General features: G+C 41.0%; 1 protein-coding gene across 6 annotated transcripts in view; it reads left to right on the top strand.

Moving 5' to 3' along the window:
• Positions 1 to 15,464, top strand: part of INPP4B (inositol polyphosphate-4-phosphatase type II B) — a 4,727,932-nt gene that overhangs the window by 3,774,296 nt on the left and 938,172 nt on the right. For all 6 annotated transcript variants that reach the window (XM_044062266.1, XM_044062271.1, XM_044062267.1 and 3 more), the window contains one exon: positions 12,909 to 13,026. In XM_044062266.1, coding sequence (XP_043918201.1) covers positions 12,909 to 13,026 — 118 coding nt within the window. The remainder of the gene's footprint in view (positions 1 to 12,908; positions 13,027 to 15,464) is intronic.

Here is a 15,464-nt window from a genome sequence, read left to right on the forward strand (position 1 = left end):
TTCAGTTGCATCCCTTCTGTTGCATTTCTTACTGCTGGTTTATAGCCTGTTTAAATTGTAAGTGTTATTCTAAGCCACTTAGTTTTGGTTTAAGCACTTGGGCTTTAGACTAACCCCTTAGCTCTCCCTGGCCTTTTCGCTCACATTCTGAAAAATATGGATGGACAATTTCCTACAGTTTCTCCTGCCAGTCTGGTTGATATCGGCATCCTGAGACAGTGTACCAACTGCCTTATGTGCATAGATAACCACCTACTACTACCACCTAGGAACGCAATTTGCGAGAAATGCAATTACGTTAGGAACCTAGAGTCCAAGCTCTCTCCCTCACAAGCCAGCATGTCTGGCACTGAGAATGCTGTCAGCACAATCACCACACCTCAAAGACCACCCACACCTACACAACACACACCCACATATGTGGAGGTCCTGAACAAAAACATACCCAAACAAAGGAGACCTCCGAGGCAAATCATCTGAGGCAAATACCTGGTCTGACACCTCACCAGGTACTTTATTCACATTAACCCAAAATACCTTCAGTTTTGTTTGTCTTTCAGCTTTTTCCCGGTAAGGGGTCGCCACAGCGGAACTCCGGTCTGCTAATAATTGGCAGTAGATTTTTACGAAATGCTGAGGTGCCAGCTCGATGCCCAACCTTCAACGAAGGCATGCCCATTTACGCACGCATGTCTTTCGAATGCTACCCAACTGCGGGGAGGACATGCAGACTCCACACAGAAGGCACTCCCAAGCCAAGCCGAGAATCGAACGGGAAAACCTCTTGCTGTTTGGTAACAACGCTACCGCCATACAGTACAGTGGTAAAATGGCTCTCCAATTAACATGTAATCCTAAACTCCAACAAAACTAATCTGCTCCTCTTCTCCCCCACACACAGGACTCCCTGCCATCCTTCAACATAACCGCTAACAATGGCACTATCATCTCCCCAGAAGCCCAAATTAAACCACTGGCTGTCATAGTTGATAACAACCTGAAATTTGATGCACATATCAATCAAACTATCAAAACCAATAATAAAAAACATGGCTCTCTTTACAAAATCAAACCTTTCTTTACCCCACTTGCTAGAAATGCAGTTGCCCGTTGCCATCTACTGTCAACTCTTCTCTACTCATCACCTCTTTTCTCCAACTTAAACAAAACAGATCTTAATAAGCTATCATCCTGCTATAACCACATTGCCAGATTTGCTACTGGCACAGCCTACCGGACACACCACTGTCACAACCTAAATTGCCTAGGATGGCTTGAACTGCCTAGCCTACTGCAGTTCAGCCAGCTAATAGTGGCACATAAAGTGCTTTACCAACCAGAAAATAAACCTGCACTAAAAATTATTATCAGCCCCTACACCAGCACCCAGCCACTGCGATCATCCACTAGACTCCTAGTTCAAACATACAAATCCAACTACTCAGCTGTGGACTCTCTGTTTGCCAACTCTGTTGGAAAAACATGGAACAGACTCCCAGCTGACTTGACCCTAGAACCCTCACTAACTCAATTCAAAAACAAACTCAAGAAATACTTCAAAACTCATTCGTTATGTCTTTGCACTAACCCCAACTAGTGACCTCTCTATCACTTAGGTGCCTTACCTTCAACTACTTCTAACTTTTTTTCTACCAGACCATTTCAGGAAGGGTCAATTGTATAACTGCTGCTCAGTGTGTCTTAAACCTGAATGTAATGTTATGTAAATATAACTTTGAAAATAATGTTATGTTTTGCAAAGTGTTTTGCAATAAGTCAGTACTATATCTGCTAAATGCTGGTGTTGCTTATGACTGTAATCTGCTTGAAACTAGCATTTATTAAATGCTCAATGTGCATTATTATGTTGGAGCTTTTCTACCCGGGCCTCCGCTGAAAATGGACATATATCCAGTCAGACTATCCCAGTCAACAAATGTAAAATAAAATAAATAAATAAAAAATACACACACGATCTCCACACCGCTCCATACCACTCATAGTTCACACACCTCTGTCTCACAACCACTAAGGCTTGACCGTAAACCTAACATATTAGTCGTAGGTGACTCCATTTTGAGACACACAGATGTGCCTCTTACCAGGCTGTATAAGGAGAAAGTCACGGTTAGTTGTCTGTCAGGTTCCAGAATCTGCCATATCACACATGCACTCAAGTCTCTCAACAACAAGTTATGATTTTGTCATAGTCCATGTTGGTGTGAATGACTTAAGACTTACCTCCCTGGACTATATGAAGAGAGACATGATGGAACTCGCTGAATATTTGTCTCATACAGGTATTTCCCTAGCCTTAAGCAGCATTCTACCGTCACCCAGAATGATGCCTGAATACAAACAGAAAATTATTGACTTTAACAATTGCCTTAGTTTCTGGTGTCATTCCAGGGGATCCAGTACCTGACAGCCTGGGAAGATATGATCAACAGACCATGAAGCTTTGCCAGAGATGGCCTGCATCTGTTTCACCTGGGCTTCAGGATTCTGGCAAAGGCTCTTGCCTCCTCTATAGTGCCTATTTAGGAAAAGTGATGAGGTTAAAACTACCAACATAAAAATTTTAACAAAACAAATTAAAGGTCATGCTGCTGAATGCTAGGCGTCTAAACACAGAACTGCACTCATTGCAAGCATTCCTAACCATAGAAAATGCTGACATCTGTGTGGTCACTAACTAACATGAGTAGCCACTGAAGCATCCTTGCAGTATCATCCTCCCTTGTAAGATCCGACCATAAAGCGGTCATGTTTGAAGTCACCATCTTCCACGAGCCCCCCCCCCCCAGCTAGGGTCAATCAAAAAACTTCTCCAAAGCTGATTATATCCTCCTGAGGGATGGTATAAACAGCTTCACAGCCCCCTCTCCATCTCTAGGAACAGGCACCAGTATCCAGAACTATACCAAATTACTATACAAACATTTATATAGATGCATGGAATCAGGAATACTTGACAGGACTAAAATCATCCTCCGCAAGAAAGAGTAAACCTGTCTGATGGACATCTGCAATAAATGAACTCTATAATGGAAGAAAAAAATTGCTGACCAGGACCAAGAAGGAGCAGGTGCCCAACTGGAAGCAATCTCTCCTAGCCTAAACAAGCAAATAAGAGCACTAGTGAAATCCTCCAAAGCAAACTTTGAGTCCATATTGGCCACATCTACTAGAGACAATCATAAGGCCTTCTTCACATATGTCCATAATCTCAAAGGTAGCACCCAGATCTGTTCAGAACTGATGGTCAAGGACACCACATATACAAATGCCGTAGATATAGCAAACTTGCTGGCTGACAGATTCATCAAAAATCTCACCCCTCTGTCCCCCCATCAGTAAATCAGGACATTCCCAGTACTTGCCCCCTTCCCCTTATATCTAGGGATCAGGACATCACTGCTCTCTCAAAGGCAAAAAATACAGTCTCCATGGGACCTGATAATATCCCAGGCTGCATCCTCCATGAACTCAGGCAGGAACTTGCAGCACCATTAGGCACGCTATTCAACCAAAGTCTGAGTACTGGTTTTGTCCCAGCTGAGTAGAGGACAGCCAGTGTCATCCCTTTACACAAAGGTGGAGCATCCACTGATCCAGGAAATTATAGACCCATAAGCCTAACTACCCTGATCTGCAAGGCCATGGAATGGATTATCATGGACCTCATAAGCAAGGACAATGGCAACCTCCAAACGCTTGAGCCCACACAGTTTGGCTTCGTCAAGGGGAGGTCATGTCTGTTAAATCTGGTCGACTTTTTTGAGACAGTCACCAAAGCCATGGATGAGGGGAAGACAGTACATACTACCTACCTTGACCTGGCCAAAGGCTTCAACACTATTCCTCACTCGGGCATAATAGTTAAACTCTCTCAACTAGGCATCAATCCATATGTTACCAGATGGGTAGCCAACTGGCTCACTGATAGAACCCACCTAGTCAAAATAGGGGAAGCCACCTCAAGCAGTAGACCCGTATTGAGTGGCATACCCTAGGGATCGGTCTTGGGGCCTTTGTTATTTGGGGTATACTTTTCTGAGGTACAGGCCAAAACCAGTGGGCTATGGCTGACCAAGTTTGCAGATGACTGCAAGTTGGGAGCTGTCATCATTTCCCCTAGTGATGTGGACATCCTCCAAAAAGGTCCCACCCAAACAAATAACTGGTGCCAGAAACATGGCCTCAAGCTGAATAAAAAAAAATGCATCATTATCCCCTTTGGGGAGAGAGATGTCCCCACAAATTATCACATTAATAACAACGTTCTAAGCACACAGTCAGCCGTTACGGATTTGGGAACCCAGACTGATAGCAGCCTGACTTTTGACCACCATGTTGCTTCCATTGTATGGAAAGTTTTCTACATGGACCACCTCATATATAAGGGTATCTCATCCATGGACAAGGAGGTCATAACATACCTGTATTCTTCCCTTATAAGGCCCATTATTGAGTACAATGCCCCATTCGGCATGTACCTCGCAAAGCACATGCAGCAGCTGGAGAGACCACAGAGGTTCCTCACCAGGAGAATCCAGGGCCTCAAAAATCTACCATACATAGATAGGCTAAAAGCCCTATGCCTCTACTCTGTTTCATACAGACTCCTCAGAGGTGACCTCTGTCTGGCATACAAGGCAATCTCGGACCCCGCCTTGATGGGACTGCTGCATATCCGCAAGTCAAGCTCCACTTGAGTAACCCGCTCATGCAGCCTCAACCTGGTCTGTGACATCAATAGGACTTGCTGGCGGGACAGGAAGATTTATGGTCAACCAGAGGATATAGCATGAGCAGAGCCATGATTTTGATAGGTGGTCTTTGAGAAGATACTTGAAGGAAGGCTGGTAGGTTACAGTTCTAATAGTCTGTGGAATAGAATTCCATTTTTTTAACAGAGTAGCAGTAAAGCCTATTTCCAATTGCTTTTTGAGGTTTATAGATAGCGAGAAATTGTTTATCATTAGAACGAAGGGGTCTGTTTGGGAGATAGGAAGGAAGAATAGAGCTCACTGCAGGATGGGCATGGAGTTTATAAATGATGTTGTGGGCAGTAGCTAGTTGTGCGTAGTCCAGGTAGTGCTGTAGTTCAAGCTAGTTCAAACTTATAAGGGCCTTGCAGTGATGTGTATAATATTATTTATTGGCGGCAAATTTAACAACTTTATTTTAGCATATTTTAAGTTTACATTTAACAGATCCCTGCAAGTTGGTAAGGATACAGGCACCATATAAGAGTGAAGGAAGGAGGTTAAGTGGTTGCTAGGGTGGTTGTAGAAGAGTTAGTAATAAAGTTTTTGTGTCTGTAAAGCATGCCAAGTTTCTGGTGATTTTTTATATTATTTTAAATTTTGAGTTCAAATCTGTGGTTGTCATCAACTATTACATTAAGCAGTTTTGTATGGAATACAATTTCTATCAACGTATTAAGTGAGAAGATTTTGAAGCTGGGGGAGTGCTTTGGAGAGGAAGAGGAGTAGTTTTATTTATTTTTTCGTTTGAGTAATAACTGGGCATTGTGAAGCCAGTTTTCAACAGAGGTGAAGGCTTCTTGTGTGATTTCAAGATGATGTGTCAGAGTGTCAGAGGGACTTATTTGTGTTGAATCATCAGCATTCTGTGTAAGTGATTCTAGTGTAGAAGAGGTACAGAGGTCATTAATGAAAACATTAAAGGGGATATGCAGCAATAAAAAGTAAATCTGATTTCAGCAGAGATGTTTTCTTAGGTAGCATTTATAAGCCATAAAGACAAAGACTGTTTATAATGCTTTTTAAGCATATTGAAAATGTTCTTTTTTAAGGTTTCAGTTCTTTGTGCTTGAAAGGGTAATATTTGATGAGAGAGAGAGATGTTCTAAAATGGTTATTGAAATATAAGGAGTTACAAAGGCAACTGAGATTAGGGGCATATATTTTAACTTGTTTGAAAGATGTTATTAGCCTCAAGGTAGAGTAGAAAAGACGTAAAAGGAGTTAGAACAATAATGATATGCATTCATAAGTTTTGTGCCATGTTTAATAGAAATATTAGTATAGTGGAATCATTTTTATATTAATCATGGGTAGAACTCTATTGGTTGTGGAAGTCAAGTGTTATGTGATCTTGTGCTTTTACAGATGTATTTAGTGTGATAACTTGTGGTTTTATTTCATCTAACGATGTCCAGAGTTAATAGTGGATAAATGCACTTAATTTAATAAAACTAACTGGGCTGAGCGAGCATGGCTTCAAGGTGTTTTTTTTTTACAGTTTTGTTAGTCAGAGAAGTTGTGTATTTGTTACATTTGGGTTCTGTTTTGTGATTTTATTTTATTCATTTGGCATGTCACACTGAACAACTGGGACCATAGGGATTAGTCAGCAGTTTGTTGTATCTGCATGCAGAACTAAACAGGCATCCTCAGAATTATGATTTTCCTAGATTACGTTATATTCTTAACCCTTTATAAATGGAAAAAAACCTGGCTAGAAGTGGCAAGTGGTTCCATTTAGCGTATTGAGGAATATGATATCAAGAAATGGTTTTATGATTCCAGCTGACCAGTTTATGATTTTGTAGGTTGGAGACAACATATGTACGGGTAATGAAACTCTGTAAAGCTCTAGGGAAAAAACGCAGTTTAAATGCAAAAGTCTTCTGAGGGAAAACATGTTTTTTTTTTTGTTTCATATTACAAATGGTAGAGTAGTGCCGTGGTGGTGCATCGGTAGCATTGTTGCCTCACAGCAAGAGGTTCTCCCGTTCGATTCTCGGCTGGTGTGCGGAGAGTGCCTTCTGTTGGAGTCTGCATGTCCTCCCCGCGGTTGGGTGGGCTTTCGAAAGACATGCGTAAATGGGTGTGCCTTCATTGAAGGTTGGGCATCAAGCTGGCAACTCAGCACCATAAAAACCTACTGCCAATCTATAGTGGACCAGAGTTCCGCTGTGGCGACCCTTAACCGGGAAAAGCCGAAAGACAAACAACAACATTACAAATGGTAGAGTCCGGAAATAATGTCATTTTTTATAACTTTTTAAATGGTATTGAACAAGGGTTCTGTGTTGTTTAATGGTACACGCTCCAGGGATTTAAACCTTAGCACAACAATAAATAGGACATGCTGGGGGGATAGATTCATATCCCAAAGGCTTCCCTCGCTCTGGAATAGAATCCCAGTCCATGTTAGGCAGAGCCCCTCGCTGACCCTCTTCAAGAGAAATCTTGATGAGTGGATGGGAAATCATAAAGTTAGTCCTGGGATCACTTCTATGGCCCTGCTGGACAGAGGCTCAGGAATCTAGGCTAAAAGGGAGGCGAAAGCCAACACATTCTGGCTAGGCTTGTAAATGCCCTAGGGCAGATATCATAGTACCTGCCTATTAACCTATGAAAATATTGTGGCAGCCCAATAACTTGCAAATGAAAGAGACAACATTTGGGCAACTAAAAATGCCTGTGAAGTTTGTGGTGCTTAAACCTAGACCTGATAAAATTTTTGATTATGTGTCTAACCATGAAGATGTCAAAAGTGAAAGAAAAAAATTATCACTGTGTTAGACCCCCCTGCACCCCCCACATCTCCCTGTTTAAAAAAAAAAAAAATATATATATATATATATATATATATATCTATATATATATATATATCTATATATATATATATATATATATATATATATATATATATATATATATATGGGTCTACCTGATAACACTGACACGCCAAAACACAGACAACGAAATAACCTGCACGACAAAACCGAAAGTTCAAAAACATGAAACTTCACATGCCCGACAAACCACAATCCCGACAATCAACAAAACAAATAACTTTCCTGAAAAACATACACACAACACAAGCACACCAAAAACCTTAGAAACCTACACTAAACCTTACATACACAACTATATATGCACTAACCTTAACCCAAACCCTAACCCTAAGGTCTGTTACTATCGCACACTTACCTTACCCGCACCCTAACCCTAACTCACTTAATCCGCCCCTAACCCTTAAGTCTGTCACTATCGCACACTTAACTTACCCGCACCCTAACCCTAACTCACTTAATCTACCCCTAACCCTTAAGTCCGTCACTATCGCACTTACCTCACCCGCACCCTACCCTAACGTCCATCACTATCACACCCTTACCTTACCCACACCCTGACCCTAACGTCCATCCCTATTGCACACTTACCTTAACATGTCGGTGTTCTCAGAGTAGGGATTCTCAACTGTCGGTCTTCTCTGTTGTCGATCTTACGGTGTTGGTTATCTCGTTGTCGTTCTTCTCAGCTTTCGGCGTAATCAGGTAGACCCATATATATATATATATATATATATATATATATATATATGCATACACACACGCACACACACACACACACACTGCAAGGTCACACTACTGTGGGGAAAAGGGCAAATTCTACAATACCCATTGTATTGCAATCTTTGTAAAAAGCAGTCTTCCCGCATTATCCTATGTTCAACCATATGATCTTGATCATATGATGTTTGATGTTCTGAAACTTCAGTCAAAGTAAACCTGCTGAGAGGCACAGGATTTGGAGAAGTTTTTCACTGTGGTTTCCTTTTTCAGGGATGGGGGCGGGATTTGGATATCAATGGTGATTAACTTGTGATTGGATCGAACCAGGGAGGGGTACCCTATGTTTGCAATGACTAGGTCAAGAATGTTATTTCTGCTAGTGGTGGTGAGGATGAGTTGGTCTAAGGCATTGGAGTTGATGAATTCCAGGAAACATTGGGTAAAAGAGTTGGAGCAGGAGTAGTTGTTCTAACTAATGGAGGGGTAGTTAAAGTCTCCCAGTATAAGGGTATTAGACTGGATTTTGATGTTTTCCAGAGTGTCCAGGAATGCAGAATGGCAGTCCTGGGACATTGTGGGGGATCTGTACCAGGCTACAGTATAGACTGCAGTTTTGTCCAGTGTTAACTGTACCTGAAGTATTTCTGATGTGTTATGTTGGGCAACAAGTCTGGAGGTGTGTGTATCTTTTATGAAGATGGATACGCCTCCAACTTCAAGGGTTCAGTCATCACATCAATTAGGGCTTTGGTTCAGATTTGGGGGCCGAAAGGTGTGATATGCATTGTAACCTGGAAGTGCAGAGGTGCTCTCAGAAGTCTTGAGCCAGGTCTCTGTTACTGCACAGATGTCGATGTTCTCCAGTTTGAGTAGTGACTCAAGCAAGTGAATTTTGAGGTATAGACTTCTAGCGTTGAGTAGTATAACCCTTAGGATGCGTTTTCTAGCAGATGTTATGCTGGTAAATTTATCTTCAGGGCATTGCCTAAAAAAGGCACTATAGGGGTGGCATGGGCCTTGGCCAGTATCCGGAATTCCAGGGGTAACAGATGCAGGTCGTCTCTGGCAAAGCATCGAGTTCTGTCTATCATGTCATCCCAAGCAGACAGATACTGAATCCCCTTTGAATGACACCAGAAACTTAGCCAATTGTTTAAGTCAATCATTTTGTTCTTGGTGATGGTAGGATTCTACTCAAGGCTAGGGTCATACCTGCCTGGGCTACAAGATCAGAGAGCTCCTCCATGTCTCTTTTCATGTAGTCCAGGGAGGTATGTCTTAGGTCATTCACACCAGCATGTACAATGACTGAGTCATATTTGTATTTGCTGTGGAGAGACCCAAGTGCATGTGTTATGTTGCGAATCCTGGCACCTGACAGACAGCTGACCGTGACTTTCTCCTTATTTAACCTAATGAGTGGGACATTAGTGTGCCTTACAATTGAATCACCTATGACTAGTGTGTTTGGTACATTGTTTTGCCTTAGGGGCTTAGCTTGAGTGACACACTGTTTGTGTGGGCTGTGTGTCTTATGGGTTGTGTTTGGATGAGATGGTTGCTTGCATTTGTGCCTCAGAGGTCTCTGTTGTTTGGGCATATTTTTTAAGAGAGCCTCCGTGAATGTGGTTGCATGTTTCGTGTTACTATGTGATGGTAGTGGTGTGCGAACAGGGGAGCTATGTGTTCTCTGTGATGTGATGTGTATGTTAACCTTCTCCACCTGACTGGCTGACCCAGTCTTGGATTGAGAGAGTGAAGGCTCAAGTTTGGCTATGTACTTGCATCTCTCTCAAGTGGATGTGTTTGGAGGTAGGAGGAAAGGGTCATCTGTGTACATGAGGCAATTGCTACATTGTCTCAGGATGCCCAGGTTCACCAGGTTAATGGGAGAAAGCATCGGAAACTGACCTTTGGAGATGTCTGGATAAGTGATCAGTTTTTTTAAGTACTGAGTTATTTACACTTAGATTAAGTAGTGAAGCTTTTTGTTTCCTTTATGGAAAGTTTAGTGCTAGTGGCTGTTGGTGAGCTTGCAATAAATGCTACAAGATGTTCTGAGCAAGTGCTATATTTAAAGGTCTAATTTGATATAAAAGTTAATAAGGTCTGAGGAAAAATTTGAAGAGCAGACTTTAAGGCACCGGTAATGGTTTACCTTAGCTTAGCAGTGCTGCATACTGTCCAAACCCGCGCAAGCATGTCTTTTTAAACAGAAAGATGAAAGGGATAGCAGTAGCCCAAAATGGATAATAAAAAGACTATTTCTGAGCTCCTTTAGCGACAGATAGGCTGCTCAGAGCTTACCACTCCCACTGATAAGCAGAAAAGCTACCCTCTATCTCAGTAAGGTCTGGGCAACACAGAAACCACAATACTGTCCTGAAATCAGCAAATCTGAAATCTAGACTATTCTAGTTACAGAAAGGTGGGAAACGAGCAAGGAGATAGAATTTTTTTTTTGTTTTTTCAATAAATACAACAGTTAGAACTGCAAAAACACTATTTAAAGCAGAAAAACGGCTACTGCTCTTGAGTGTGTAGCCTACAACAGTATTACAGTTGAATTTAACTTAAAACGAGCAAATAAAGTGCAAACAACAACATTTAACAGAAAACAGTTAAAATAAGTAGCAAGGCTTAATAAACGGCTAGAATAAAGTGTGGTAAGCAAAACACCAGCAAAAGAAATAAAACGGAGGTACTTAAATCACTGAAAGTCTCTCTTCTCTTTTTCTGCTGCTGTAGAGCTCTGCAGGATGCCCAGACAGGATCTTGCTGAGGTTAAACAAGCACAAAAAACGAGCAAAACGTTTTTTTTTTAAACAGAAAGATGAAAGGGATGGAAGTAGCCCAAAATGGCCAATAAAGAGATGATTTCTGAGCTGAAACCACTCCTTTAGTGACAGATAGGCTGCTCAGAGTTTACCACTCCCACTGATAAGCAGAGAAGCTTCCCTCTAGCTCAGTAAGGTCTGGGCAACACAGAAACCACAATACAGTCCTGAAATCAGCACATCTGAAATCCAGACTATTCTAGTTACAGAAAGGTGGGAAACGAGCAAGGAGATTGTTAGAACTGAGGTTAATCAAGAGCAGAACTGTGTTCTTTTGGTGATGTAAAGTGTTGTTTTTGCACCTTTTGGAATTGTGGCCAAAAAGTTCAACCTTGGTCTCATCAGACCATAACACATTTCCCCACAGCTTTTGGGAGACTTGATGTATTGTTTTGCAAATTTTAGCTGGGCCTGGATGTTTTTCTGTGTAATAAAGGCTTCCGTTTTGCAACCCTACCCCATAGTCTAGACATATGGAGAATACAGGAGATTGTTGTCACATGTAGCACACAACCAGTACCTATCAGAAATTCCTGCAGCTCCTTCAGCCTCCCTGACCAGTTTTCATCTTGTTTTTTCATCAGTTTTGGAGGAACATCCAGTCTTTTGTAGCGTCACTGTTGTCCCATATTTTGTCCACTTTTTGATGACTGTCTTCATTGTATTCCATGGTATATCCAATGCTTTGAAAATGTTTTTGTACCCTTCTCCTGACTGATACCTTTCAGCAATGAGATCCCTTTGATGCTTTGTAAGCTGTCTGCAAACCATGGGTTTTGCTGTAGCAGGCAACTGAGTAAATGTCAGGAAAATCCTACTAGGACAGCTGAACCTGATATGGGGTTAATCGAGTCTCTTTAATTGATGGCAGGTGTGTACCCAAGAAAACTGAATGTTGTAATTAAATAAAAAGGTGCTTCAACAAAGTATTAGTTTAAGGATGTGCTCACTTAAGCAGCAAGCTTATTGTACGTTTTTTATTTTTTATATTTTCCCCTAACATATTTGTTTTTCAATTGAATTGTACAGGTTATAGGTTACATTAAAAGTGGGAAAAGTTTTGAAATTATTTATTGTGGTCTCCTTTTTTATATCACAAAAACTTGGCATTTTAGCAGGGGTGTGTATACTTTTTATATCCACTGTAAAAAATTGTAATCAGCATAAGTGTAACAATTCTACATATTGGCACATCATCTCAGCATCCACTGATAAATGAAAGGAACATTTAGACATTCTTCTAATTTAAGTGTGTAATCAGACAATGAGTGAATAAAAAGATTTCCAGAACATATTTGATAACGATCAGAAACAAAACAGCAGTTCACTCCCAGTTTTGCCTAATTACAAAAATTATCTTATACTTGGATTTTCTTACAGTGCAGGTTAGGATATGGTCACTCTCCTGTCTCTACACTTCACTTTTTCTATCTGTAATTGTTTGGCAACTTAATTGAGTTATATGTTAAAGACAAGCATTTATAGCTGTTTTAACACAATATATCCAAGTGGCTTTCTTAGACAAGAATCAGTCATTTCTTCATAAACCCAGATTGGCTCCTTGCTGCATACAAAGATTATTGCTATTTAGCTGATTTAAAATACATCTGTTTTTTTATTGGGCTCACTGATTATTGGCAGCTAAAAAAGAAACTAGCATTAAACTGTGAACATAATATTCTCTAGTTCTATGAACTTGTCTGATGTTTTCTGACATGATCTGATTTGTATAGGTGATGAAATTGGAATGTTGGAAGATATGGCAGTGGGCATTTCAGATTTAAAAAAAGTGACATTTAGAGTTGTGGAAGCCACATCAGATGACCTACATCCCGTTTTGACTGGAAGGCGGTAAGTACTTCTTTCCTCCTGAAACTTTGCATGAGATCCCATTACCCTAAAGATTGAATATCTTGCCTGCCTCTCTATTCCCTTACCTACTGGATTCCAGAAAGGTTGCTAGTTATCGTGGGACATCTGTGAAATTCCCAGGATGGTTTGGTGTAAGCTTAAGTACAGATGCTTGTGTACTAACAGTACAGCGATAATTTTGTGATTAAAAAAGTGTTGTGCTGTTTTAAACTGTGAGCCATTATTAACAATTTGTTGTCCACACTAAATTTCTGTATACGTTAATGTGTGAGATTGAAATATACAGAAAAGAGGAAGGGATTGAACATAGAACACAGACTTTCAATTTGAAATGAATTCATAACAGAAATAGACATTCACTCTAGCATGCTACTATATGAGTGTATTAATTGTTGGGTGACAAGCAGTTTGCCTGGTAGATTTCCTTTTGTAGAAAGAAATTCAGGCGATTATGTGGCCATTGTCAAGATTAAAAAAAGTAAATAAATAAAGTTTATTTGATAGGAATATAGATAGTTTCTTCTAAATAGCTTCTAGGTTGTTCCTTGAAATATTTATGCCTTCTTACCGTTTCATGAGAAACAAGGGTTTTACATAGAAAAAATTACTACTGACTGCACATGTTACTGTTGAAAAGAATGTCTTTAAAATAGTCAGGTAGAAGTGTTTGTGTGTGTATGTGTGTTTGTGTGTGTGTGTGTGTGTGTGTGTGTGTGTGTGTCTAATACACACACACACACACACACACACACACACACACACACACACACACACACACATCTATGTGTACAGTGCCATCCATCATTTCATAAAAAGTACAGTTTTGTACCTACCATAAATGTAGATGTTCGAGGATCTCCATTGCTGCAGTCCTGACAAATGGGTACTCCGCTGCCCACCATCGGCCCGAATACCAAAGGGCTAGAACTGGCGTCGGTCACGGGCGCCTGAGACTGACGTAAGTACTTGTCAGTACAAATGCGCATGACCGACGCCATAATCACAGTCTTTCTTGCCTCAGACGTCAGAATGCAAAAAAAAAAAAAAGAAAACACCACCCAAAAAAACCCCAATGTAAAAAGAAAAAGGGGGAAGGAGGGAGGGAAAATAGGACTGCAGCAATGGAGATCCTCGAACATCTACATTTATGGTAGGTACAAAACTGTACTATGTTCTGCCTCCCATTGCTGCAGTCCTGACAAATGGGTAGAATCCCAGAGCAACGGAAAAAGGGAGGCTGGCCAACTAAATAGCAGGAGGAGCAGCAGACATGCCCTGTAAGACTGCAGTGGCAAACCCAGCCCTAGACCTAGAATAAAGAGGCAAATGATAATGCTTTGTAAAAGTATGTACAGAACTCCAAGTAGCTGCTTCTAGAATGTCTTTCGTAGCTACCCCTTTCAAAAAAGCAGTAGAGGTGGCCGTAGCCCTAGTAGAATGAGGCCTGATACCAACTGGAACCTCCTTACCATGATGAGAGTAACAAAAAGCAATACAATGGCCGATCCACTTGGAAATAGTTTGTTTCGAGACAGCTTTCCCACTTGAAGCCACAGCAAACGAAACAAATAACTGTTGAGATCTCCGGAACTCATTGGTTCTGAACAAATAATACCGTAACTGCATATGCACATCCAAAGAATGCAAAACTCTTTCCCCTTCATTTTGGGGGTTAGCATAAAAAGTAGGCAAATGTATAGATTGGTTCAATGCCACATTAGAAACTACCTTAGGCAGAAAAGTAGGATTAGTACGCAAGGAAACTCTGTCCTGGTGAAAAATCAGAAAAGGTTCCACTGCCATGGGAGCCTGTAATTCAGACACCCTTCTAGCAGAAGTAACAGCCAATAAAAAAGCAGTCTTCCAGGACAACAACTTCAATTCAGCCGTAGCTGCAGGTTCAAAAGGAGGCAGAGTCAGCTTTTCCAAAACAAAATTAAGATCCCAGGCAGGAGTAGGAGCCCGTGGCGTCTTATATTCTTTGCCCCTCTAAGAAACTGTTTAAGCAAAGGATGTGAAAATAAAGGAGGATCACCATCATAGTGAGCAGAAATAGCTGCAGCATGTACTTTTATAGAAGAGAAGGACAACCCTTGTCCAGTAACATAGTCAAATATTGCAAAGTACAACTCAAATTAGGCAACGTGACATCAAGGCCTTTAGCCGAACTCCAAAGAAAAAATCTCTTCCATTTATCAGCATAAACTTTCCGAGTACTAGGATGCCTGGCTTCCAAAAGGACATCCAAAACTTGTTGAGGGAGCTGAAGGCCCTCATCCTCTAAAACTGAATGTGCCAGGCTGTCAGATGTAGGGATTGCACCCTGACATTGAGAAAATGATTGTTTTCTTGAGACAATAAGTGAGGAATCCGCGGTAATGGCCAAGGTGTCCCGTGAATTAGGCTCCTCAGCAGAG

The sequence above is a fragment of the Protopterus annectens genome, chromosome 2.part1, assembly GCF_019279795.1.
Source record: "Protopterus annectens isolate FY-2018-M chromosome 2.part1, PAN1.0, whole genome shotgun sequence".
Lineage (NCBI taxonomy): Eukaryota > Metazoa > Chordata > Ceratodontiformes > Protopteridae > Protopterus > Protopterus annectens.